Source organism: Mastigoproctus giganteus, chromosome 4 (assembly GCF_048544385.1).
Source record: "Mastigoproctus giganteus isolate SK-2022 chromosome 4, ASM4854438v1, whole genome shotgun sequence".
NCBI classification, from domain to species: domain Eukaryota; kingdom Metazoa; phylum Arthropoda; class Arachnida; order Uropygi; family Thelyphonidae; genus Mastigoproctus; species Mastigoproctus giganteus.
The window spans coordinates 185,245,808-185,273,572 of NC_143578.1; the positions used below are offsets into that span (position 1 = coordinate 185,245,808).

At 38.9% G+C, this 27,765-nt stretch overlaps 1 protein-coding gene across 2 annotated transcripts in view; it reads left to right on the plus strand.

Annotated features, from left to right (window-relative positions):
• LOC150087253 (oxysterol-binding protein-related protein 11-like) overlaps positions 1 to 27,765 on the plus strand; it is a 359,580-nt gene that overhangs the window by 255,441 nt on the left and 76,374 nt on the right. For both annotated transcript variants that reach the window (XM_090371101.1, XM_090371102.1), the window contains one exon: positions 11,759 to 11,919. In XM_090371101.1, the coding sequence (XP_090227227.1) occupies positions 11,759 to 11,919 (161 nt within the window). The remainder of the gene's footprint in view (positions 1 to 11,758; positions 11,920 to 27,765) is intronic.

The following is a 27,765-nucleotide window of genomic DNA, read 5'->3' on the forward strand; positions in this document are numbered from 1 at the left end:
AACCAGAAAGTGCAAATTGTTTTTATTTTCTGTTTCATTGTTTGTTTTTTCAGATAGGGACCGTGTTCCCTATCTGAAAAAAGTCCTATAAACCAGAAAGTGCAAATTGTTTTTATTGTTTTATGGTAGTAACCTCCAGAAATGTGTGTGTTTTAGAAAAATATCACAAATACATTCAAAATTGATTCTTATAAAGGAACACATTGTTATATGATAACAATGAAAGTGTAGTGCAATTCCATTATAAAAATTACCTTTTAGAGAGATAAATAGCTTAGTTATATAGTGAAATTTTCAACTTCCATGGTCTTAGAACGAATTACCAAAAAAAAAAAGAAAAAAAAAATGTTATTGGGTTCACATTACATTATTTTCACAATACCTCCATTTATTCCTATGGGATGCAAAATACATTTCTAAGATTTTTTTAAGTTTGCACCGGCCAGCAATAACTTAAAGTCGAATTTACGTAAGTTGAGTATTATGTAAGCCAGGGAGTAGTTGTATATTTTATTAAAGATATAACAATTTTTCATTGGCATTTGAAAGTTGGATAATTCATATTTTAAAATTTTTATTAAATCTTGAAATCGGTTATTTAATTCTTCCAAAATAGCATTATTACCCATTAATTACCACAGTAATAGCAATTTTGCCATTTGTGCATTAATATAACAATAGTAGTTTTGTACTGTTCAGTATGTTTCTCTGACTTCATGCTGCCCATTTTTGTGCAAGAGAAAGTGTTCATTATATTTTACTAAATATCAATTGCATTTAGTTATGTAAAAATATTATTTATAATAAAAAAAGTAATGTATTCCTGGCATTCTGACATATTATTATTAACGTGGCAGCTTATTATCCACAAACATTGAACTTAAAAGTGAAATGTTTTTGAATTTGACGATTATTGAGTTAACTCTGGAGCACAGGTTTTGTGAACAAATAAAGGAACTCCTCTTGAAAACTATTTCACACTGAGATTGTTTAAAATTCTTCTAATTGCTTTCTGTTCAAAACCAAAAGGCAGCATTGAGCTAGATAATCTCTGTATGTCAGAAAACTGTTTGTTGGACACAAGCATCCAGTGTTTCTTCATGTTATGGAATCCATGGCATGTGGGCAGCTCTAAGTGTTATGGACACCCTCTTCTTCTATGAGCCTATACCTAGCTTGCCATGAACTATAGTTTCACGCCAACTTTTGAAAATGTTTGTTTTTAGTAATATCTGATTTTTCAGTATTGCTTCTTGTGATGTTTGTGTATCATCCTCAATCTATTGTGCATTATCAAAACTGTTTTTGCAGTTAACCAATTAAGCCAACTGGTTAAGTGCAAGAGTGTATGCATTTGAGTGGACCATGGTATCAGTCACATGGGCTTAATTGCCCATGTGACTGATGGTGCTTCCTTTGATGTTTTGTGCATCTTCCTCAATTTGTTATACATTATCAAACTGTCCTTGAGCTTAAACTGCTCTTGTGCTTAACCAGTTGAGCCAACTGGTTAACCTCAACAGTATAGCAGTATATGCATTTGAGTGGCCGTGGAGTCTGTCTGCTAAATATGATTAATGACTGTATTCCTTGTCAATGATTAATTCTGAAGTCCTCTGACCTAGTAGTCACTATACACTTAGAGAATAGCATCTCCAAAATAACTTAATCCTACTGTATGAAGTAACTGTAAGACTACACTTAGAATATTGTGTTCGAGTATGGCGACTACACCTAAAAAAACCTCTCAATGTGGGCACCTGTACATGGTGAGGGGACCTCCCAGTGATGCTAACTGGAGGACTAGCAGCATCACTGGGATCCAAAGCCCAGGTTCCAGGCTGTCATCATAGGAATCCAGCGTGTTTGCCATGTGCTGCAATCCATGGAAATTCAGAAAGGGGGATCCTGGTGGTTGAGAGGGCCCCCAGCTTTAACACACCACTTTTGGCCCCTGCTTCGAAAAGACGGGTGGTCCTGGATGGCCCAGCTAGGATCAATCGACTAGTGGGTTTGCCTGCAAGGGTCAACCGTGTTAATGCCATGCCCCTACTCTCATGGTCCAAGGGAGAGGATTCAGGCTGGAGGCAGTGCAGGTTTGGTGTCTGGGTAGCCCTAGCATTCTACCCCTGATCACATTTATTGCTTGCTGGGTAGTGGGTGTACCTTTGGGCTCCATGGTGGATGGGGAGCCTAGGCACTGAACTAATAAAAAAAAATAAAAAAACACTATGAAGAATCCTGATAAACTCATTTCTTTGGGGGCTCCAACACGGTCCCTATCTGAAAAAACAAACAATGAAACAGAAAATGCTAATGCAGCTAAGGCTTTGAACTGAAGTACTATCAGGTCATCAGTCCTATCCCAAGATTTCTAATTATTCATTCCAACACAAAGAAACCTATTGGGAAAATGTCGCCCTTTTTTATTCAGAAGGGTTTAGAGGGGGTTAGCAGGTTTCCCTAAATCAGTTAAGAGGCTTCGTTCTGGAGACTGCTTAATTGAAACTCTGAGTAACTACTCCGAGCAACATCAATCAGACGAATGCCAATTACTGTGACACCACATAGAACACTCAATAGGTGCCTCCTTAGCCAGGTGGGAAGGAGCAGCAGTGCGTAGCACACGCTTCTTGATTAGACCGGGGTTCGAGCCCGTCACCACCAAATACGGAGGATGCGGAAAGGTCAGGGAATGACCACCGCATATCCCGGAGCAATATGGCCTTAGTTGCTAATGCTCCTAAAAACCAAACAACAACAACAGAACACTCAATTCATGTAGAGATGTCATTTCAGAGTGAGACTTTCTTGAAGTTACTGAGGAGGAAATCTGCTCTGAATTAAAACTACATGGAGTGATTTCAGTTAAAATAATATCTGCGTGTAGAGATCGGAAACTTGTTTCCACAAGAAACATCATCCCGACATTCAATTAACCTACGTCTCCTAATGAAATCAAAGCAGGCTATATCAACTGTCTCGTGCATCCATATGTTCCAAAACCCCCTATGGTGCTTCAAGTGCCAGAAATATGGACACTCACAATCAGCCTGCCATGGAGCCCTTGTATGCGCTCGATATGCTGCAAAGGACCATGAAACAGCATCATGTTCAGCTGCAAAACCCACCTGTATTAACTGCCAAAGTGAACGCCCAGCCTACACATAAGCATACCAGAGGTGGAAAAAATAGTGGTAGTAGTAGTGGCATGTGATGCACGAAAGCTAGCCTATGAGCTTATGCAGCATCAGCCAAAAAAAAAAAAAAAAAATACAAAACAATTCCCTCTAAATGTTTGTCCAGTTCCTCATTAAATTTATTTAACCTATTAACTTCCACAACGACAGACGGAAGTTTGTTCCAGCAATTAACCACCCGCTGGCTAAAGGCAAATTTCCGCACATCTATTCTACATCTGTCTTTCCTCAATTCGAATTTATGTCCCCTTAGGTTCGTAATTTGAACAAGTGGAAGAATCCAGAGTGCTCAACCCATTCAAGGCCTTAGACACCTCAATCAGATCACCTCGCAGGTGCCTAGTCTCCAGCAGCCACTGCAATTTGCAGAACTTAAGCCTCTCTTGGCAAGAGGATCCCTTCATTCCCCTCACCAATCTTGTTGCCCTTCTCTGTACACGCTCAAGCAAATCTACATCCTTCCTAAAATGAGGCCTCTAGACCTATACGCAGTACTCAAGGCGTGGCCTGACAATTGCCTTATACAGAGGGACAATCACCTTCTTTTCCCTGCTAGCAAAATTCCTGTATATTATTGACAAAACCACATGACCTGCCCTGACAGCCTGTCTGCATTGCTCAGAAAACTTCATATCCGACTGCACAACTACTCCCAGGTCTTTTTCATTTTCTACCACCTTAAGTGTAGTACCACACAGTTGGTACGTTTCTCTGGGGTTACTTCTACCCATATGCAGTACTTTGACAAATGCAATGTTAAACTTCAGTTGCCACTTATCAGCCCATCTGCCGAAATTTTCTGGATCCTGTTGCAGTAGCACACTGTCATTAATGGAAAAAGAAATTGAATGACTTAGGGCAGACCTGAACATATCATATCAGGAGGCTATAAAAGCAATGAAACCTATAAATATAAACAAACCTACGTACGCACAGAAGGTAGCAGGGAGATGTTTTATCGAAACACAAACTGAAATGATTATCCCTCCAAAACAGTCATTACCTCTTATGCTCTCAAAAACGCGCATATAAAGATCAATCAACCACAACTCCCATATTGGTACCTCCAAAGGTTCTATCAGTAACAAAAGCAAGTGCCAGAGAAAAGAATAAAAAGCCTGAAGAATAAAATTGCCTAGATCGCAAGAAAGTATGGATATTGAGAAGAAGTTAGTCCAAGATAATTGTCTTGGAACTCTTTGCAGAGGAAGAAATGGACACAGGACAGCGTCCATACTTCCCCAAGACTGATAAAAGTAAGCCCTTAGCACCTCGGAAGCTGCCTGATGGACTCGTCAAGCCAAAATAATGGCTAAATTTTTATAGTGGAATTGCCGTGGATTCCAGAAAAATACTGACTGCATCAAGGCCCTCCTGCAAATACATGAGTCAGTTTGCTCTTGCCAACATGGAAGGGAAGGAGTTGTAGAGCATATACTCACGGACAATGACCTCTCTCTTCTAAATGTGGGAACTAACACCTTCTTCCACATGCCTACTCATATGTTTTCTGCCATTGATCTTTCTATCTTCTCCCCTTTTCTCCTCCCTTCACTTACCTGGGAGGTAGAAGAAAACCCGAATGGAAGCGATCACTTCCCCGTGATAACCTGTTTACATAGTGTGGAGAGCTTGTCTTCCTTTTAGGTTATCATGATGGAAAGTTGATCAGGCTGACTGGAATGCCTTTCGACATCTGGCAAATTTTGATATCACCACAGTTGGTCAAGAGCCTATTAATGATGCAGTTACGTCCATAACAGAAAGTATCGTTCGTGATGCTGCAATTGCCATTCCAAAAATATCTACCCGGTTCCCACCATTTCTTAAACCATGGTGGAATTCAGAATCCACAGCAGCAAAAAAAAGCCTGGGGGGATATTCTGGCAATATCCCACCACAGATAATCTTATAGCTTTTAAATGCTAATGCACTAATGCGCACATGGGCTAATGCACGTCTTACCCATCGTCAGAGTCAACAAGTCCTGGATCCATTTTACATCTTCTGTTACTTAGGTGACCAGCTCTAAGGTAGTCTGAAATAAAATCCAGAAAATGAAGGGAAAATATACAGCACACACCTCTTCGGCCCTGGAACATAATGAAGACACCTCTTCAGCCCTGGAATATAATGCAGACCCAATTGCAACAGCCAATGCTCTTAGGGAGACTTTTTCTAATGTCTCAGGAGTGTCATCTTATTCCCCAGAATTTCTGGTCCTTAAACGTAAAGTTGGAAAAAAAAAAAAAAAAAAGCTTTCAATTTTACATCCAAGGGTGTTTACCCATACAATGGGCCATTCGCCATCGAAGAGCTGAAAACAGCTCTCGCCCTTACGAAGGCTAGTGTCGTTGGACCAGATGACATCCATTGTGCAATGACTAAACATCTTCCACAACAATAAATGGACTAGCTGCTCTTCCTATACAATAGAATCTTTCTTGAAGAGCAGTTCCCGGACAACTGGTACAAGGCAACTATTCTTGCTTTTGCCAAGCCAGACAAGGATCCTAAATTTCCAAAAAAATTTGGATTGCTCTGACTACCTGTCCGTTCAAAATTTTGGAGAGAATGGTCAACGCTCGTCTTTTATGGTACTTGGAATCAAATGACCTCTCCTACATTCAGTGCGGCTTCCAAAGGAACAGGTCCACTTTGGACCACTTAATTAGACTGGAAACATCTTATTATTATTATTATTCTTATTAATAGCCATATGATGCAAGGAAGCTTGAGGCTAATGCTGCACCAGGAAAAAAAAAAGTTCCCGAGTTACCCACAGAGAGAGAGAGAGAGTCAAGAGTAGAAGAGAATCACCAAGAAAGAGAAGAATGATGATTTCCAGCTCAGGACCCTGGGTGTGCCAAGCCCATACTCACCAGATGTGAGCCCCTGGGGTAATGTATTTGAGATGCTTTCCTAAAAAGAGAACACTTGGTATCCATAAATTTTGACGTGAAAAAAAGCATATGACACAACTTGGTCTGTACTGGTTAACAGGAGAGAGACTGCTTCTACAGGGATGGGATACACTTAAATAGAAAGGGTGCAAGAATATTTGCTGATGCTATCGAGGCAGTGTTAGGTGGGTCGGAAAACTGCTAGCTTGTGGGGGGATACAAGGACTAATAGATTAACAGTAGCCACTGGCAGAGGTGAAAGTGATTCTTGCACTGCTTCTACTGGAATGAGCAGAAGCCTGGAAAACAAGATGCAGGATATTTCAAAGACTGCTGGGAGTCAGTGCGGTACAAGTAAACACATGGGTTGTGTTAGGGTAGCTAAGAATAAGAACAGGTGCATGTATACTTGCGTGTACACCAATGCTAGGAGTTTGGTAAATAAATTTGATGAATTTGAGATATTGCTCAAAACATCAAAAGCAGATATTGTTGGGATATCAGAGACGTGGTGTTACACAGATATAAGGAATGCAGAACTGGAATGGAATTTGGGGAGTACAATGTGTACAGAAAGGATAGACAGGAGAGGAAGGGAGGAGGGGTTATGCTATTAGTTAAGAAATACATAAAATCCAAGGAAGTGAAGCCAGTCGACATTGCTGGACAGTGCAGTGTCGAGTCAGTTTGGTGTGACATAAGCATTGAAAGATCAAAATTGAGAGTAGGAGTGTGATGACTCTGATGAGTAAAATAAGACATTGTACAAATTTGTACAGGGAAATAGTGGGCCAGTAAATCAGAGAGTCTTATAATGGGGGATTTTAATTTCCCAGATATTGACTAGAATTTGTGGTTTGCTCACTCATACACTAGCAAGGCTTTTGTGGATTTATTGGATGATTGTTTTCTACATCAGCATGTTCAGGAGGCAACTAGAGGGAGTAATACTCTTGATTTGATTATCAGTAGTGATTCTTCATGCATTAGGAATCTGCAGATAAAGGAACCACTAGGTGGCAGCGATCACAGTGTGCTGAAGTGGGATTTACTCAAAGAGATAACTACTATCAGGGGTAAAGGGAAGGGTTTTTGCTTTCGCAAAGGCGACTACAATGGTCTGAGACAGTATTTAAATTCTATACAGTGGGACCAACTGATGATGTTACCAACAGCAAATTCAAAATGGGAAGCATTCAAAGAACTTATCTTGGAAGCTACTAGGCATTACATACCAACTAAGAAATATTGTTCAAGGTTTAGGCCTAAATGGATGTCAGATGAACTAATGAGACATGGCAGAGAAAAAAAATGCATGGCATACATATAAATTAACATGTGACACAGAAGCCTATGATAGATATAAGTTGATCTGTAACCAAGTTACAAAGGAGGTTAGCAAAGGCAGATTACAAGAAATCTTTGGCAAAGGATGCATGCAAAGAAAAACAGCAAAGAGTTCTTTACTTATGTAAACTCTAGAAGGAAGGGGATGAATCAGATTGGTCCACTTGATATCGATGGTTCAACTGTTGATGATCCTGCTCAGGTAGCTAACAAACTAAATGAATATTTTGCATCGACATTCACACATGAGGAGTTATTCTGCAAGGGGAATGCCAGAGGTGTATTCAACTCTGGCGGTAAGCTAGATAATCTTGTAATAACTGAAAGTAAAGTGGAGGAGAAATTGTTCAAGATAAACACAAGAAAAGCACCTGGGGTGGATGGGATCTATCCAGTTATATTAAAGGAGGCAGAGAGCTTCCTTGGACTCGGGAGGTACCCATAGACTGGAGATGTGCAAATGTGACCCGAATTCACAAAGGAGGATCAAAGGCTGACACAAGTAATTATAGACCTGTGAGTTTAACTTCTGTTCCAGGAAAATTAATGGAGGCACTGATTAAAGAAGCACTGCAGGATCATCTAGACAAGACTTCAGTTATAGCTCGGACACAGCATGGTTTTGTTAAGGGAAAGTCTAGCCTGACCAATTTGATTGGATACTATGATACAGTCACAAAAGAACTGGATGCAGGGAATAACTTTGATATTATATACTTGAATCTTAGAAAGGCTTTTGATACTGTTGCACATGGAAGACTGCTGCACAAATTGGAGCAGTGTAGCATTGGAGGCAAATTGTTGCTATGGATAAAGGGATGGTTGAGGGGGAGAAGACAGAGAGTGGTAATCAATGGACACTGCTCATTGTGGACTAATGTTATTAGTGGATTCCCTCAGGGTTCAGTGTTGGGTCCATTATTGTTTTCTGTATTTATAAATAATATTGATGATGGTATATTAAGCTTAATGTCCAAGTTTGCAGACGATACAAAGGTTGGCAGGGTTTTTAAGGACGCTATGCTGCTGCAACAGGATCTGGAAAGGTTGAGCAGATGGGCTGAGAGGTGGCAAATGAAGTTTAACATTGACAAATGTAAAGTACTACATATGGGAAACAGCAACCCCAGGGCAGTGTATCAACTCTGTGGTACTACACCGACAGTGGTAGAGAATGGAAAGGACCTGGGGGTAATTGTACAGGCAGATATGAAGTTCTCTGAGCAGTGCAGAAGGACTGCAAGAGTAGCTCATGGTGTCTTGTCAATGATATACAGGAATTTTTCTAGCAGGGATAAGGAGGTGATTATTCCCATGTATAAGGCAATGGTGAGACCACACCTTGAGTACTGTACACAGATCTGGAGGCCTCTTTTCAAGAAGGATGTAGAGCTGCTGGAATGAGTACAGAGAAGTGCAACAAGATTAGTGAATGGAACAAAGGGTTGCTCTTACGAAGAAAGGCTTAAATTTTGCAAATTACAGTGTCTGGAGACTAGGCACCGGCGAGGTGATCTGATAGAGATGTATAAAGCCTCGAATGGTTTGAGCATGCTGAATGCCGATGGGATTCTTCCTCTTGCTCAGAATAATCACCTGAGATGGCATAAATTCAGATTGAGGAAAGAGAGACGTAGGATAGATGTGCGCAAATTTGCCTTTAGCCAGCGGGTAGTTGGTTGGTGGAACAGACTTCCATCCCTTGTTTGTGGAAAGTGATAGCCTAAATAAATTTAAGGCTCAACTGGACAGGTATTTCGAACGAATGGAGGGGTGAAGTGGAAGTTTTTTTTGTTTTTTTTTTGGCTGATGCTGCATAAGCTTGCTTTCTTGCATCATATGCCTCTACTAATGCTAATGCTAATGCTAACTTGTCAATTTGGTATTTTAAGAGATCTTTATAAACTTTTAAATCTTTATAATCTTTATAAAGGGGTCACCTTTCCGTTTTTATAAAAAACTTTTTAATCTGTTCCAAGTTAGAGCAGGATCCACCTCTCAGTCCTTTTGCCAAGAGCAGGGCATACCACAAGGATGTGTGTTATGTGTTACACTTTTTGCCATCAAAATAAACTCCATTACTGAACAGCTTCCTCCAATCAGTGCCCTCTATGTGGATGATTTCAGTATATTTTCCCAGTCATGTAACATGTTATTGAGAGACAGCTGCAACAAGCCAATTCCTGGGCATTGGTGAACGGCTTCAGGTTCTCTCCAGAGAAGACTACCACGTACCCCTACCCTGAATCTGCCACTGGTGTTAGTGTAAGGTATGTTCTCTCAGAAAATTTAATGTGAACTTAGATTTCATCTTAGTTTACAAAAAAATCTGGATTTTAATTTTCCTTTGCAGTAACAACTTTTGAATTTTTTGTATCTAGGTCTTTGAGAAAATTCCTTAATTGGAAAACTAACAAATAGTTGTTACTGGACCAGAATTTTGTTGCCGAACATTTATTTCTTGTCTCAATTCTATTTACTTCCATTAAAATTAGAATTTCTGGCTGCATTCAAATGGTGGGGGTATTTAAATATTAATCACCTTGTAAATCTTTCAGATAATTGATATGTCATCTTATGCAATTAAATTTAGTTTTATAAACTGTAGAAACTTGCTGATGAATATTAGCATTCGTATATAAACTTTCAAATGCTAATATACTTGTATATAATTGCTAATTCTTTTAAATAATTATAAAAAGTATCATTTGCATTATGCATACAATAAAATGCATATTGGAACATTGCAGAGACTAATGCTACGTAAGCAAGTGCTTCGTATACCACAAGGCACTCTTCATCATATACCACAATGACAGCATAATATCATATTTACACTATGACAGGCTAATGTGAGAACACTTAGCAAAGGTCCGGTTAGTGTAATGAGTTGGTGTAGTGCCAAACATGAATAAGAATATTTGTTGGGATTTTACTGTATTAATAGCCTAAATAAATTATGAAATCATAATTGGTTTTTAAAGCTTTCTAAGAACCAGTAGAACACGTGGAAAATTTAGTGTTAATCCAATTTTTCCTTCTCAAGTAATGCTCAAACATTCAAATTAATATATTAACATAGCTTTCTATAGGGATGAATCTAAGGTTGGATGATTGTTTATCCTAAAACCTTCCAAGGGATTAATAGAACATACCCTGAAAATTTGGTTTCAATCTGACCAGACATACAAAATATACTCCTATTTATGTATAAAGATAACTTAAAAATTTATTTTTAAAAAAAAAAGTTCCATTTACACTTTGGCACAACCACATTAATTCAGAAGAGTTTAAAAATAATTATTTTGACAATGGATACATTCATTATCTTATTTAATAGTCATGTGGGCTTGAACCACAATTAACTGAAATGTGTCTACTATTTGCACCCTTGCTGTGACCACTCAACTAAATCACATGTCCAAAAATAAATTTCCTGTTTATAATCTAGGATGATAGTCAAAGAGGTTTACAAAATAGAGAGGATACAAGAACATCACTGTATTTAGCAGTCATGTGAGCTAGAACCACTATCAACTCAAATGCATGTACTACTGTTCCCTCGGCGCCTCCATAGCCAGGTGGGCAGGAGCAGCAGTGCATAGCACATGCTTCTTGATTAGACCGGGGTTCGAGCCCATGACCACCAAATACGGAGGATGCGGAAAGGTCAGGGAATGACCACCGCATATCCCCGGAGCAATATGGCCTTAGTTGCTAATGCTCCCAAACAACAAACACAACACAACACACTGTTCTCTCTCGTTTGACCACTTGGCTATGTCAGCCCAAATACAAAATTTTATGAAGATCTGTCCAAATGGATGACAAATGGGCAGAGTGAAGACAATAGGTGGGTTACTTATTTGTGAATGTGTCTAAAACTTTGCTAACATGCATTGACAAAAATAAACAATCATTTTATTTTGCTTTTATGTGGTAATTATAATAATATTTAATTAACTGTTTTGAAAATTATTAATTTTCATAACAATTTTAAGATTGTTTTATTAATTTGAATATTAATATACATATTCTCTTTAAATTAACCTCACTTTAATTAATACAAAAAGTTTATAAGACAAAGAATTTCAAGGGAAACAAAAAGAGCCAAGTTTTAATTATAGAAAATCATTTGAAGAAGAATAATATACTTTTTGGATCAGTCTATGTTAGAATTCATTTTGAATGTCAGAAATACATTTTTAACATCAACATCTTTGTCACTTCTATTTCCGCTATTGATACTATGCTTCATTTATTATTGCCTTATTACACTGTCATAACTATCACATTTTGTAATTTCAGTTGTTCTGCAGTTATTAAGCCATGGGGAATCATATAAATTCACTTTGCCCAGTGCTCATGCACGTTCCATTGTTTCAGTGCCTTGGGTAGAACTTGGAGGTCGTGTGTCCCTCATTTGCTCTGCTACAAAATATAGTGCCTTTGTTACATTTCACACAAAGGTAGGAACATTTTCAGTAATCAGTATCCCAATCTAAATTGTAAAACAATTTTTAAATGATTTTTCTTTTTTTTTTTTTGAAAATACAAAATAAATTTTCCACAAAGTAGAAATTGTAATTTTTACATACACAAAATAAAAAAAATGTCACTAAAATGTAAATTAAATATTGTGTAATCAAATAATGATTTACAAAATTAAATAATATTACACTGGTGTTCAAAGAAAGTGCATCACCCCTTAAAATTGAAATTGTCGTCCAAATAACGTAAGTATATGGCAATATTTCTTACACATTGCATAGGCGATGATGTAATATTGTTACTTTCAGCTATATAAGCATGCTCTGTAAGAGTTACAGTCATTTCTTGCTTGTGTCAGGATGGCGAGTGACATGCAGTTTGTAACATAAAGAACGAGTGCTATTGTTGCTTTACATGAGGAAGGATGTTCTTTCTGTCATATTGCTCATAGAGTGTCTTGTAATCAGTGAGTAGTTTTCTTTCCAAACTCAAGAATACTGGTTCTGCTGATTAAAAAAAAAAAAAAAAAAAGGAACTGAATGCAAATGAGTCTCTACGCCAAAACAGGACTGCACTTATGCAGTCCTGTTTTGAAGCACTTATGCCTTAAAAACTGTAAAGCTTCTTCATCTGAGCTGAAAAGAGAATGAGAAGAACATACAGGAGTGGTAGCAAGTGCAGTAACAGTTGGAAGTTGCCTTTCAAAAATGGACTTGTAGCCCATCATCCTAAGAAGAAGTCCCTTATCACACAAAAAATGAAAAAGGCCCGATTAATTTGGTGTAAAGAGCATGTCAAATGGACCCCTGAGCAGTGGAAGTCAGTTATTTTCTCAGATGAGAAGAAATTCAACCTGCATGGTGAAGAATTACCATCCAGACTGTATGGTATCTATGATGAAATTCCCTACCAGCCAAATGATATGGGGTGCATTTCATATCGAGGAGTAGGTCACCGGCAGTTTATAAAAGGTTCCGTGAATGCCAATTGATACTTGGCTATATTGGAAGGCAAATTGCTGCCAACCATTAGAGACCCTTTCAACCTGCCAAGTAACTGCATCTTTCAGGACGTCTCTGCTCCTTGTCATCGGGCAAAAAGTATAAGTAGGCACTTCTGTAGTTACTTTAGCTTCATTTCTGCATTAGAGTTTGACAGTAATGTGTTTACATTTGTTACAGGTGAAATGGTCCATTTGTTACAGGAAGAACGGTCCATTACAACTCTTAGCTGTCAAGGAAACAGCCCGGACCTGAATACTATAGAGAACTGTTAGCATTGAGTGGAATCTGCAGTTTCCAGAAAGAAACCAAAGACCCTTCATAAACTTCAGGAAGCCAAAATTCGTGTTTCGAACCACAAACTATCAGTTGATTATCTTTAGAAATTGATGTTGTCAGTGCCTCGATGGTGTGCTGCTGTCATCAGGGCCAGAGGCAGTTCAACTAAATATTTGTTTGCACCTGATGAACTTATCATTGTGTTTTCCATTTAAAATGATAAACTGATGCAAATTGAGGGATTCTGATAACATTTCAGCCATAATTATTGTGTTTACCAAAACTGTTGTATAAAGGTTGCAAATGCTCATTTTGGAATATTTTGAGAGCACCTGTCAAATATTACTTAGCTTTGCCTTAACTATTAATAAATATCATTTGTTTATATTTCTGTTTTTGATGCTAGTCATTAATGTTAACATACCATCGCGAAAAAGGGTTAGAAATGGGAAATTCCTAGGTGATGCACTTTCTTTGAACACCAGTGTATATAATGTTAAAGGAATTGTTGCAAATTGCAAGAAGGTAATGCTGAAAAGTTACCTTTATTCAAGTGAAAATTAAAAAATCAAACTATCAAATAAAATAAATAAATAAATTAAAAACATAGAATAGATAAGCAGGGGCCTACGATGCTACACTCACCCAGGTAAACACAGAGGCATAGCATTCTGCTTAAAGAATGGTACAACTTATTTTAAGCAGGAGACCATGCCTGTATGCTTATTTTGGTGAGTGTAAACCCCTGCTTATTTATTCTATATTTTTAATTAATTAATTGATTTATTTGATAGTTTAATTTTTAATTTTTGCTTGAATGAAGAGAGCAGTTTAAAATGAAAATAAAAATTGAATTGATATAATTTCTGATTATCTGATGAGAACCACCTTATATACAGGGTGTTTCAGTTAAACGTTTCAGAACTTCTAAGAGGGGTAGGGTACATCCTGACAACTCGAAATCATATAGCAATGTGGGGTCGGAAATGCTTTCCTGAAGCGGTGTTGTACACAAAAGCACCATAAAAAGAAAAGAGACCGTAAGTGAGAAATCGTTTTAATAATACATGAAAAGAAGCAAAAGGTACATGGATTAAAGTAAGTGTTCGAAGTTTCTTCCACGGGCTACAATGCACGCCTCACATCTCCGACGCATGGACATCCGAACATTCTGGAATACTCCAGGCGAATTTCGAATTTCTTCGGCAGCTGCTGCGATTCTTGCAACCAGCTCCTCAGCATTGTCAACAGGGGTGTCATAAACTAGCGATTTCATATGACCCCAGAAATAAAAGTCAAGACATGATAGGTCGGGTGACCGAGCAGGCCAACGCACGGGACCACCACGTCCGATCCACTGTTGACCAAATGTGACATCCAGGTAGTTACGAACATCTCCGCTATAATGGGCAGGGGCTCCATCGTGTTGGAACCACATTGTCTGTTGCGTCGATGCAGAAATCTGTTCATCTCTCAAAAGTTGTGGCAATACTTGCTGCAGAAAGATCAAGTAGATAGGTCCGGTTAGACGACACGGTAACAGGTAAGGTCCGATGAGGTGATCTCCCATAATACCGGCCCATACATTGACCGAAAATCGAATCTGTGCTGCACGACGTCGTATTGCATGCGGGTTCTCGACCGCCCAGATATGGTCGTTATGCGTGTTGAAAATTCCTTCCCTTGTGAAGGATGCCTCATCGGAAAACAACACTTCAGCAGGAAAAAGGGGATTTGTAGCACATTTTCCAAGGTACCACTGTGCGAAAGCAATACGAGGTTGAAGAAACTTCGAACACTTACTTTAATCCATGTACCTTTTGCTTCTTTTCATGTATTATTAAAACGATTTCTCACTTACGGTCTCTTTTCTTTTTATGGTGCTTCTGTGTACAACACCGCTTCAGGAAAGCATTTCCGACCCCACATTGCTATATGATTTCGAGTTGTCAGGATGTACCCTACCCCTCTTAGAAGTTCTGAAACGTTTAACTGAAACACCCTGTATAAGCATAGTGGCTGTGTTTAAACCATTTGCCTTATAAGCTTAAATGGTCTTCACAAATTGAATTCCGCATTATCCTTCATTAAACTTGCCACTTAGTTGCAAATATATCAGTAGACAGAATATGAGATTTTTTGAACCTGCCCACTGATGGGAAGACAGACATCTCTCAATTAATTTCAGAATAATGTAAGAACTAGCAGTCATTAGATTTCTCCATTACTTTAGAAATTATTTCTCTAACCTTGAGGTTGTCACAGACATTCTCTCAGATATGCCAGACAAGCTGTACTTGCTACCTGGAAGTCTAAAACGCTGATGGAACTGATATTCGGGTGACACTCAAGTCAAGTGGACCCAATTTCGGCGAAGTCCGGACGGTTTGTGACAGCCAAATCCTCTGCTTGCACCTTCATGATGGTGGGACTGTTAGTAATCCTGGGTATAACCTTCATGCACAAGTACATGGTGGGTGACAACCCAGGTGCGAACCAACATAAGCAGGGGTCGAGGTGTGGCGCCCACACCACATGGAGGAACGCCGCCCCTCTATGTTACCAGGCAGTACTAGGTGGTAGATGACTCTCATCAACCGGTGAAATACCACCACTTTGATTATTGGAGGCTTGAAGTGGTGGAACCCGTGTTTAGTCTCTAGAGCTAAGTTCCGGTCAACCCTTCCCTATCTCTTCCATCATGCAGTATGATTGATGACTTTTGAGGTTATGATGAACGTCGTGGCGAGATCCAATATTCCTTACATTTCGAGAGTACAACTCTAAAACGGTGTTCGCAGGCCGGCCGCTAGTTAGTACACCGGACCGAACATATTGGTAACTCTCTAGAAGGCTTCCGGATCATCTAGTGTATAATCTTGCTACCTCTACTCTGCCAGATAGTGACTGGAGGGAGTCCGAGTAGTGCGTATGCGGGGAGCATTGTCAAGGCCACGTTATGTCAAGGATCTGGGTATATTCTTACCACATGTACGCCATATCCAAAAATTTCATTACTTCATACAGCATGTCCCACCCACTTTTTCTTACTATTGAATACACCATGAATTGTCAAACTAATAGAGCAAGCTTATCTGCGAAAAGATCTAAACCTCCCAAGGACTTCCTAATTCATTTCACAAATATACGTGGTCTCAATTCTAATCTCAACGATGTCCATTTCAACTTGCAGTCTGCCAAACCCCATGTACTTTTTCTGACAGAATCTCAGTTATCGGTTGATTCATCTACTGCTCATCTCAGATGCCCAAATTATTCACTGTATGATTCCTTTCGCCTCAAAGGTGGTACTTGTGCATTTGTCCGTTCTGATATTCCCTGTCAGAGACTTGGCAATTTGGAATCTCCTCTCTTTGATTATCTCTGGCTTAAAATCTCTCTACCTCATTGTGTCAAACTCATCTGTTGTTTCTACCGTTCTCCCAACTCCACTAATCACTTGAAGCTCTTTGACTTCCACTCTTTTCAACTTGACTTTCTCCAATCCAACTTTCCTAACAGTGAGGTAATTTTCCTTGGTGATTTTAATGTTCACAACCCCAGCTGGCTTCCGTTTTCTAGTCACACCGACCCAGCAGGTCGAGATGCTGAGGCTTTTGCAATTACTAATGACCTAGCACAGATTGTTCATTTACCTACAAGAATACCGGACAATCCTAATCATACAGACAACACGCTTGATCTCTTTCTCATACACAACCCTAGTAAGTACACGGTCGAAGTGAGAGGTCCTTTAGGCACTTCAGATCACAACTTGGTGATTGTCTCTCCTCCAATGGAACCTTTATCTCATGGCTATTCCCAACCTCGTGTTGTTTGGCATTACAAAAATGCAAAATGGGGTGACCTGCGAGATTTCTTTTCTTCTTTTCCTTGGTCAGATTACTGTTTCAAAACTTCTGATGTCAACGTTTGCTCAGATCGTGTCAGTGAAATTATTCTTGCAGGAATGGAATCCTTTATCCCACACTCCACTTTAAAATCTCGTCCTTTATCTAAACCTTGGTTTTCCAATAAATGTGCTAAGGGTGTCCAAGAGAAGAATGTTGCATATCGTAATTGGCTTGTTTCTAATTCTTCAGTTTCATTTTCTGCCTACACCAAAGCTCGCAACAATTGTAAAGCAGTTATTAATCTGTCCAAACTAGAGTTTGAACAGGCTAAGAGTAGTAGAAAACTTGCTTATTGCCCTAATGGTAGCCGAGCATTCTGGTCTCTTGCCAAAGCTATTGGCCGCAACTTTTGCCCATCTCTGCTCCCACCTCTGTCCAAACCAGATAGTTCTGTTGTCACTTCAGCCAATGAAAAAGCTGACCTGCTAGCATCCCATTTTTCTTCCAGCTCATGTATTAATGATCTTGGTAAAACACCTCCCACCATTCCCAACACGCTCCATTCAATGCCTCCTGTGGTCTTCTGTCAAAAGGATATCAGAAGGATTTTGATGAATCTTGATGCTAAGAAAGCTCCAGGTCCTGATGGTATTTCTCCACTTGTTCTCAAAACCTGTGCTCCTGAACTTACTCGTATTCTTTGCCGCCTTTTTTCACTTTCTTATTCCAAAGGTGTTTTTCCTTCTGCTTGGAAATTTGCTCATATCCAGCCAGTTCCTAAAAAGGGTGACAAATCCCTCCCATCCAATTACCGTCCCATTGCAATTACTTCTACTCTTTCTAAAGTAATGGAGAAATCAATTAACCGCCAACTCTTAAACTACCTAGAAACCTTCCGTCTGATCAACGATCACCAGTATGGATTCCGTCAGTGTCGATCCACTGGTGATATTCTGGCTTATGTTACCCATTTATGGACTAATTCAATGGAAAGGTTCGGTGAAACACAAGTAGTTGCTCTTGACATCTCAAAGGCTTTTGATCGTGTTTGGCATAAAGGTCTTCTAAACAAGCTTCCATCTTATGGTTTGCCAACTGTTTTTAGTAATTGGTTATCCAGTTTTCTCTGTGATCGCTCACTGAGGATGATGGTAGATGGCTCTCTGTCTTCTAACTTCTCCACTAATGCCGGTGTCCCCCCAAGGTTCACTTCTTTCCCCCACTCTTTTCCTCTTGTATATCAATGACCTTCTTCCATTGACTGGAAATCCTATCCATAGTTTTGCCGATGATAGCACATTGCATTCAACTTTCCATTTTGAGAAACCTTGTCCTGCTCAATCAGCTTCAACTTCTCGAAAATCTGCTACCAATTCCTTAAATGCCGATCTTCAGATAATTCTCCAGTGGGGCAAAGACAACTTAGTTGATTTCAACCCATCTAAAACTCAGTCTTGTCTTATATCTCGTAAAAAGGATTCTTCTGCTCCTATGCTTATCTTTAGTGACACTCCGATTTCTAGGCAAAATGATATATCTCTTTTGGGGATTACCCTGACTTCTAATCTCTCTTGGCACAAGCACATTACAAATATTGCTTCCTCTGCATCTAAAAAACTTGGTTTTCTCTTTCACTCTCGGCGTTTCCTTTCTTCCAAACAGCTGCTCACTCTGTATAAATCACAAATCCGCCCTGCGATGGAATATTGTTCCCCATCTGGGGTGGTGCCCCCAAAACCTCCCTCAGGCTTCTTGATTCCATTCAGAAGACTGAATTAGGTTAATTAATGATTCATCTCTAACAGAGTCTCTCCACTCGCTTTCTCATAGACGCACTGTTTCTGCTGCATGCCTCTTCTACAGATACTTCCATGGGCACTGTTCTTCTGAATTGGCTTCTATAATTCCCGCTCTCTCTTTCAAAACAGTCCGAACACGTGCCCACCACCAGCCAACATCCATTTACTGTCCAACTTCAAACCCACAGAACCAACTTTTCATCTTCCTCATTTATTCATTCAACTGCCGTTTTCTGGAACAACCTTCCTTCATACGTATTTCCTGAAAATTACAATCTACAGAAGTTCAAGTCCAATGTCAACAAATATCTTCTTTCGTCTTCTCAACCTCCAACCCAAGCACGGTACTAAGTACTATAGGTTGTAATACCTCTCGTGTTTGGGGTTCACATAAAAAGAAAAAAAAAACCTGGTAGAGATGAGCAATTTATATTTTTAAAAATTTTAGGATTAGTTGATTTACCAACAACAAGAAGTGGTAATTTGTGAGTTCCTGTTGCTTTGCTGCAGGTGGCTACATAGTGGTCTTTCTTTTGTTTTTTTGTATCCTGATGGTGTCAGTTCCTCCCCCCTCCCAATATCATCTTATTTTTACCTATTTCTTCCTACTGTAAATTTGTTCTCCAATAAATATTTTTGCTAATAAATGGCTTTAACTCTACTGTAAATTTTTGATATTTTTGATGATAATCTTTCTCCACTAATACTCAATACATAAATATTACAGCATTTTTTTTACAATGTCCAAACCATCATCACTTGCTATAAAATTTTCTGCATTATCAGTCTTTTGGTGTAAGAGCCTCTTCTTTAATGTTGCTTTTATGAGTTGGCTAACTGGAGTTTCATATTGTCTTTTTTGCATGAATCACAGGAATAATGCATTGTCTCTTATATCTGAGTATGGTTTCTTTAAAGTGAGAACTTAATGACCCTTTTAAACAAAATGAAAAGTCCTTCTAGATTTTTTTTTAGAGATTAACTTTTATTGATTTTTTTTTTTTTTTTTTCAGAATATCAAACTTAGTTTTCATAGAAACAACAACTCTCATTCCTGTCTTGCCATATTTCACTGATTTACATAATTAATGACATAACTACATAATTAAAAATAGCAAGAGCTTAAAATGCCGAAAGTTAAGAAGGAAAAATATGCACTTTAGTCAAAGCTTAAATAAAACTGGCACTCACCTCATGATCTGTTTAGTTGTATGAATTATATAAAAAAAGGGGAATGGGAAGGTCTCGGATTAAAAATTAAAAACTAAAATCATAAGTTAAAAATCTTGGGTTAAAAATTAAAATTAAGCTCAGAGGAGGAAGAGGTACAACCACGTCATCCTGCAGTTGTCAGTTTTAAAACATAAAACTATAAAGTTATGTTTAAATGAGAATAAGCCAATAGTCGTGAACGATGGACTTTCGTGAAAAACATCTTCAGTTGGCAGTAAGGAAATGAAGGATAGAGAATCAGCGTGAACTTTAAATACCCGAAATGTTGTGCTGAACACATGGTATTTTAATGCGTGCGAGATTCCAAATTGGGGAAAGGGAAGCTGGAAGTTTGTTGTTGAGGACGTCAAGGTTGGTGTTAAGCCAGCACCATTCTATTATGAGAGTTTCATATTGAAGGAGCTTGTAGCTTGAATTTAATTTAATAATAGTAATTGCAGCATCAATTGAGGGATTATGGTTGTGAGTATGCACGTGTTTGAAGGAGCTCGGTGTTTCCTTGACGTGTTCGGAAACTATTAACATGGTAATATGCGCGTGCATTTGCGGTAGTGGATGATCCAAATTTGTTGGTAGTGCTCCCGATGTAACATGCATTGCAATCTGACTGGCAATTGACTAGATAAACTATATTATTAATATTTCCCGTTTCGTATACATGGGTTTCTTTGTATTTGTTAAAGGGAGTTCCTAATTTGTTATAAGTGGAGAAAATTAAGGAAATATCTGTGTTAGCGAAGACTTGATGTAAATGTCTGGCGATTTGACAATGGTAAGGGAGGACAACACGAGTATTTGAAATGTTAAGACTTTTTTATAACAGAATTTTTAGGGTTATGAATTTTATCCTGAACTGCTAGAATAGTTTGTTGAATTAATTTGACTGGATATTTCCTAGCTGTAAACTTTTCCATGAGGTATTTTAACTCAAAAGCCAAATCATCTTGCGAATGGCAAGATGATTTCCCTTTGCCCAATTTGGAATCTCGCATGCATTAAAATACCACATGTTCAGCACAACATTTTGGGTACTTAAAGTTCATGCCGATTCTCTATCCTTCATTTCCTTACTGCCAGCTGAAGATGTTTTTAACGAAAGTCCATCGTTCATGACTATTGGCTTATTCTCATTTAAACATAACTTTACAGTTTTACGTTTTAAAACTGACAACTAGAGGATGACGCGGTGCACCTTCCTCCTCTGAGCTTTATTTTAATTTTTAACTTATGATTTTAGTTTTTAATTTTTAATCTTGAGACCTTCTCATTCCCCTTTTTTTTATATAATTCATGCAACTAAACGGATCATGAGGTGAGTGCCGGTTTTATTTAAACTTTGACTAAAGTGCATATTTTTCCAACATAACTACATAATTAATTTGTCTAGTTCTTCAAGGAAGAACAGACAAATTATTGGACGGGATGGACAGGGTGATGTGGAAGGGTTTTTTTTTTTTTTGGTGCTATATAAACTTGCTTTCTTGAATGCCACTACTATTAATAATATTTAATTAAATTGCATATGTAATTATAATAACAAATAATTTTATTGGTGCAAACATCATTTAGAACAAATAAATAACAGCTTTCTTGGGAAGCATAGCACTCAACAGGTAGTGTGGTGTACTACGCTAGTCAAGCATACTGGACCAGTGCGCATGTCTAGGCATCAAACAGTATTGTAGTTTTAAATGTTTTTCACCAACCTTATGTAGAAATAAAACACAAAGAAAATGAAAACTGGAGTCTTGATAACTATGTATTTATAATAAATTATATTTGCCTGTATTTACAATAAATTATATTTAACTTTACAACTAAAATATATGAAATATACATTAAAATATACTGGGTTAAGAACAATAAAATACATTAAAATATACTAAATTAAAAGCAATAAAACCATAGCTTTCGAAGGCTCCTGCCTTCTTCTTCAGCGGTATTTTATTTGTTCTGCGGTGCGTCTTTAAATACCAGCAGGTTCACGGTACTCATCACGTGTTTCATTCCCACGTGTTCCGTTCTGTTGTGTTATGGAATCGGAAGTGGCTCGAGAGTGGGTCATGTGGAACCGTTCATCCCTTCTGAGGATAGTAGCCTCAAAGAGGGGATGGATCCGCGTTCCTCTATCTCTATTAATGTTCACTGTGGAACAGATCCGCAAACTCACGAGCCACTTGCGGTCCCATGCGGTCAAACAGTATGTTCTTTGGGTGGGGGATCAGTTAAGCAGAAGTTTGTTAAGAGGGGTTCTAGTTTAAAACAGAATCATTTAATTTTCTTCTATAATCTCAAATAAATCATACATATCTTTATTTATTGGTCAAAACAAGAGAATAAACCAGGATTTTGAGATCCATAATCCATAATTCGAAATGTCAATAATCCGAATGAGCCAGCATTTATTTTTTTTATGCCGATGCCATAAAATAATTACAGTAAACACTGGTTATTGTGATCATGTTTGCAAATTGAATTTTGATTCTATTAAATGGCAATTCTAATAAGCAAAAATAAGAGGAATATTATCCACAGGCTATAAATGAAGATTCATAAAGCACAAATTTACACCTTTTTTTTCCCTTATCAGTTAACAAAATTAAATAATATGTGAAAATCAAAAGAATATTATCCACAGGTTAACAAAAAAAATTAATAAATTTATGCTTACGTACATCGCTTAATTAATATACATACAGTACTAACTAAACATAACACTGTAATATGTTATTCAACACACTTTGTAATCTGATATTTCTGTTCACTGACATTTTTTTTGGGTTGTAAAATATAAAACAGCAAAAAAAGATAAGCATCAATCAATAACAAAGAACATGGCACACAGAAATTGCAACTAACACAACACGTGCAAGTGAGATACAGAGTTTAATTTTACCATACTGTAGTTTTCTTCATCTTTTAAAAGGGAGCAGAAATTTTTAACAATTGAATTGAAGATTGAGATTTTAAACAGACTTTCAAAGGGAGAAAGCAGGTCTTCGTTAGCAAAATTTTACGAGGTTGGAAAGTCAACCATAACAGACATTAAAAACAAGGAAAATGTTTTAAAGTTTGCATCAAAACTTGATTCAGATGGTGCAAAAAAAAAAAAAAAAAAAGTAAAAGAAAAACTATTAGAACAACTAATGACCCGTACATCAAAGAGCAGTTTATTTGTAGTTCACACAGAGTTTCACGCACCCTTTGTTGTGTGAAAGGTGCTGGATTTTAACAAAAAATTAGGCAGTCCCTATAAATCCAAGTTTTTTATTTCTAAACTTACTAAATCTCATTTTTTTCCAGAACAGTATTTTCAATAAGTCATACCTACCCCCCAGTCTCAATTAGTTTGGATTATCGACGCTCTACTGTACATAATTTAATTTAATTTCGTTAAATATACCTAATCTCAATAATTCTTACAATTTTTCTCTGCTGTTGTGTGGCTTCGTAATGTCTTTAAATTTATAAAAAAAAAAAAAAGAAAAAAAGGTAAACTGCAGCAATTATCAACCCACTGCAGGATGGAAGCCTCCTCAACAATTCATGTTGAGGGAAATGGACCATAATCTGCCACGCTGGTCCAGTGCAGGTTGGCAGATCAACCGTATTTAGCAGTCAAGGGCTTGAACTCCGGTCTACTCAAGGAGCATGTGCTACTACACTCCGGCTCATGACCACTCGGCTACGGAGGCCATTCTTTAAATTTAACCATACATAAATGATTATGAAAATATAGTTGCATATGCCAAATTTGATCAAGCGATTACAGTTAAACAGAAGTGGTGTGTATGTAAAAACACGTTTAAGAAAAATTACATTATCGCTGCAAGTTACAGTACATTATAGCTCAGCTTTATATTTAAATATATTTCACTCATATAATTATAACTATAGAATTTCCAGTAGTTACTATTTTCCCTTTACTAAACTGATGAGACATTAATAATGTGTACTAGTAGTGGCAAATGGTGCAAGGAAGGAAGCTTATATAGCATCAGCCAAAAAAAACAAAAAATCCCCCACATCACCTGTCCACACTCCTCTAATAATTTGTTCAGTTCTTCCTTTAGAGTTGTTCAAAGTACTCACTTCCACAACACCAAATGGAAGTTTATTCCAACAATCAATACTTGCTGTCTGAAAGAAAATTTTTGCACACTTATCCTACAGTTATCCTTGCTCAATTTGAATTTATGCCCCCCCCCCCCCAAGCACGTAGTCTGAGCAAGAGGAAGGATTCCATTGGTATTGAGTTTACTCAATCCATTCAGAGGCTTAAACATCTCGATCAGATCTCCTCCCCAGTATCTAGTCTCCGGAAGATGCAATGGCAGAACCGAAGCCTTTCCTAGTAAGCCTTTTCTTTCCCTCTAATCTTGTTGCTCTTCTTTGTACCTGCTCCAACAGACCCACATCCTTCTGCAAGTGAAGCTTCAAGAGCTGTATCATTACTCAAGATTGTGGCCAACAATTGCCTTATACAATGGGCTAATCACCTCCTTATCATATAGTTTGCTGGCAAACTTCCTGTATATCAGTGACAAAACTCCATGAGCTGTCCTGGCAGCCTGTCTATACTGCTCAGAGAACTTCACATTGTTATTATTTGGTTTTTAGGAGCATTAGCAACTAAGGGAATATTGCTCTGGGGATATGCGGTGGTCATTCCCTGACCTTTCCACATCCTCCGTATTTGGTAGTCATGGGCTCGAACCCCGGTCTAATCAAGAAGCGTGTGCTATGCACTGCTGCTCCTGCCCACCTGGCTACGGAGGTGCCTAACTAACTAACTTCATATCAACTGCACAATTACCCCTCAGATCTTTTTCATTTTCCACTACCCTGAGTATAGTAACACACAGTTGATACATCAATCTGGGATCTGCAACCTGTATGCAGGACCTTTCATTTGTTATATTAAACTTCAGTTAGTATTAGTAGTAGCAAATGATGCAAAAAAGGCAAACTAATACAGCATCGCCAAAAAAAAAAATCAATAACCTTCCTATTTTACCTATTCATCTCCTCTAATAGTTTGTCTAGTTCTTCCTTGAATTTATTCAAATTATCCACTTACACAACAACAGATGGAAGTTTGTTCCATTGTGATACTTTGTTTATCCATTCATTGCCACAGGGAGGCAGGCTTGGTCAGTAGGATAAAAGCTTTGGTATGGCAAATCATGGCTATACCTAAGCTTACCATTGATATTCCCCAAGTGCAAGACCTTGCATTTTGCTGTATTAAAATGTAGCTGCCACTTTTTTGACCATTCTTGAAGCCTTTTCAAGTCATCCTGAAGGAGAGCTATTTGGCACTGATCATTAATGACTCTCCCAATCTTTATATTTTCTACAAATTTTGACATCATGCCTTCTGTTCCTTTGTCTATGTTGTTTAAAATCAGAAACAACAGCAGTCCACAAACTGATCCTTGCATGGGAACCCACTTCTGACTTATCACCAATTTGAAGAATATCCATTAATCATAACCCTCTGCCTTATGCCCCGCAGTCACCGTGCGATCCATCTTAGAATCTTTCCAGTAATCCAACATATTCTAGCTTATACAGTAACCTGTCATGAGGGATTGATTCAGATTTTTTGCTAAAATACAAATAACATAACGAAACAGGCCTACGCGCTCTGGATTCATTGAGGAATTTATTATAGCTAACACAGAGCGTACAAATAAAGAAGAAATATATGAGCTTTCGGCTATATGGTAGCCTTCATCAGAATTAAAAATACATGAATGGCAGTTGGAATGAAGATGTGCACTGCCAGGTGCGTGAGACGCGAGGTTTAATTGTTTGTTGACGTCTGTGGCTGTGACGCATGATGACGTGGCCAGCATTTGTCCAATGATAGAACTACTGACTCTGTGATCGGGTTGATTTGGCAACCACTGTTCCTGTTCAAGGATTTATCCGAAGATTTTATATTTAACGATTCCAACCAGGTACGCTTTAGGTAATGGTGGGATCTGTCTACCACCACGACATCGCGGTGTGGGTCGATGTCGTGGTGGGTTGTCCAGACATGTTCGGCGATAGCTGAGTGTTCTATATCCGCTAAACGGATCGCTCTTTTGTGCTCCGAGAGACGTTTCTCGAGTCGACGTCCAGTCTCTCCAAAGTAGCAGCTAGTGCAGTCACGGCAAGAGATGCGGTAGACCAAACCGCTCTGCAGAAGGGTGGGGACAGGTGTTTTCACGTTGGAAATAAAAGAACGCAGTTTCTTGCCTGGGAGTTGGATGCATTTTATTCCGTGCGTTCTCAGGATTCTACCGATCTGTTGTGACAGGTTGGGGTAGTATGGGATGAATGCCCTCGTGGATGGCTCGTCACTGTTGGTGTTGTAGCTGGTCGTCACGATGTCACGTGTCTGTAGATCACACCTGTCGAGGACGTCAATGGGGTAGCCACACCTCGTAAGGTCTACTTTGACCCTAGTGACCTCTTTGCGTCTTTCATCAGCGGAGCTGGAGTGTGTCCAGGCGCGAGTAAGCAAGGTTCGGGCAGTGGAGAGGAGGTGGCCTCGCGCGTGTGCTGACCGGAAGTTGGTAAACTGGCCAGCACACATGGGCTTACGATAAACTGTAGTCCTCAGGTATGTGCCTTCACGTCGGACAAGTGTATCTAGGTATGGTAAAGAGTTGTTCGACTCCAGCTCAATCGTGAATTTTATGAAGGGCGATAGCGAGTTGAGGTGTGATAGAAGTCGCTGACCTGAGTCTCTAGGGATGACCACGAACACATCGTCAACATAGCGACACCAAAAGGCGATGTGATCTGGTGCATGTGCAAACGCACGTCCCTCTAACTCCTCCATCACGATGTTTGCTGTGACTGAGCTGACAGGGGAACCCATGGCCGTGCCATGTATCTGCTGGTAGACTGAGTCATTAAATATGATCGCACCCCCTGTTAAGCACAGTCTGAGGGCGGCGGAAATGTCATCGGGTGTGAGACCAGTTCTTTCGTTGAGGGTTCTATCATTGTCCAAGAGTTGTTTTGCACAAGAAATGGCAAGTTCCACAGGGATGGAGGTAAAGAGCGATATGACGTCGAACGATGCCATAACTTGATCCTGCGAGATGGATACAGTGCGAATCCTCTTTATGAATTCAACACTGTTGGAGACTGTGTGGGTGGTCTTGCCAACTAGAGGAGAAAGAAGTCTCGAGACAAATTTAGACAGCTCGTAAGTCGGTGATCCACAGCAGGATACAATTGGTCTCAGTGGTGTGTCTTCTTTGTGCACTTTCGGTAGGCCGTAAAACCGTGGGATCTGACATCCGGAAGCACGGAGGTGATTACGGGTTGACTGTGTGATCTTCCCTTGTTTCAGCCAACTGTTGATGAGGATATTCACCTCTGATTCCCATCGTTCTAAAACTCTGTTGGGGTTGATGGTCAGGGGTTTGTATACGGTAGTATCTCGTAAAAGTAGTAGCGCTTTCGCCATGTAATCAGTGTGATCCATTACAACCGTATGGCGGCCTTTGTCTGCCGGTAGAATGACGTCATTCTACCGGCAGACAAAGGCCGCCGTACGGTTGTAATGGATCACACTGATTACATGGCGAAAGCGCTACTACTTTTACGAGATACTACCGTATACAAACCCCTGACCATCAACCCCAACAGAG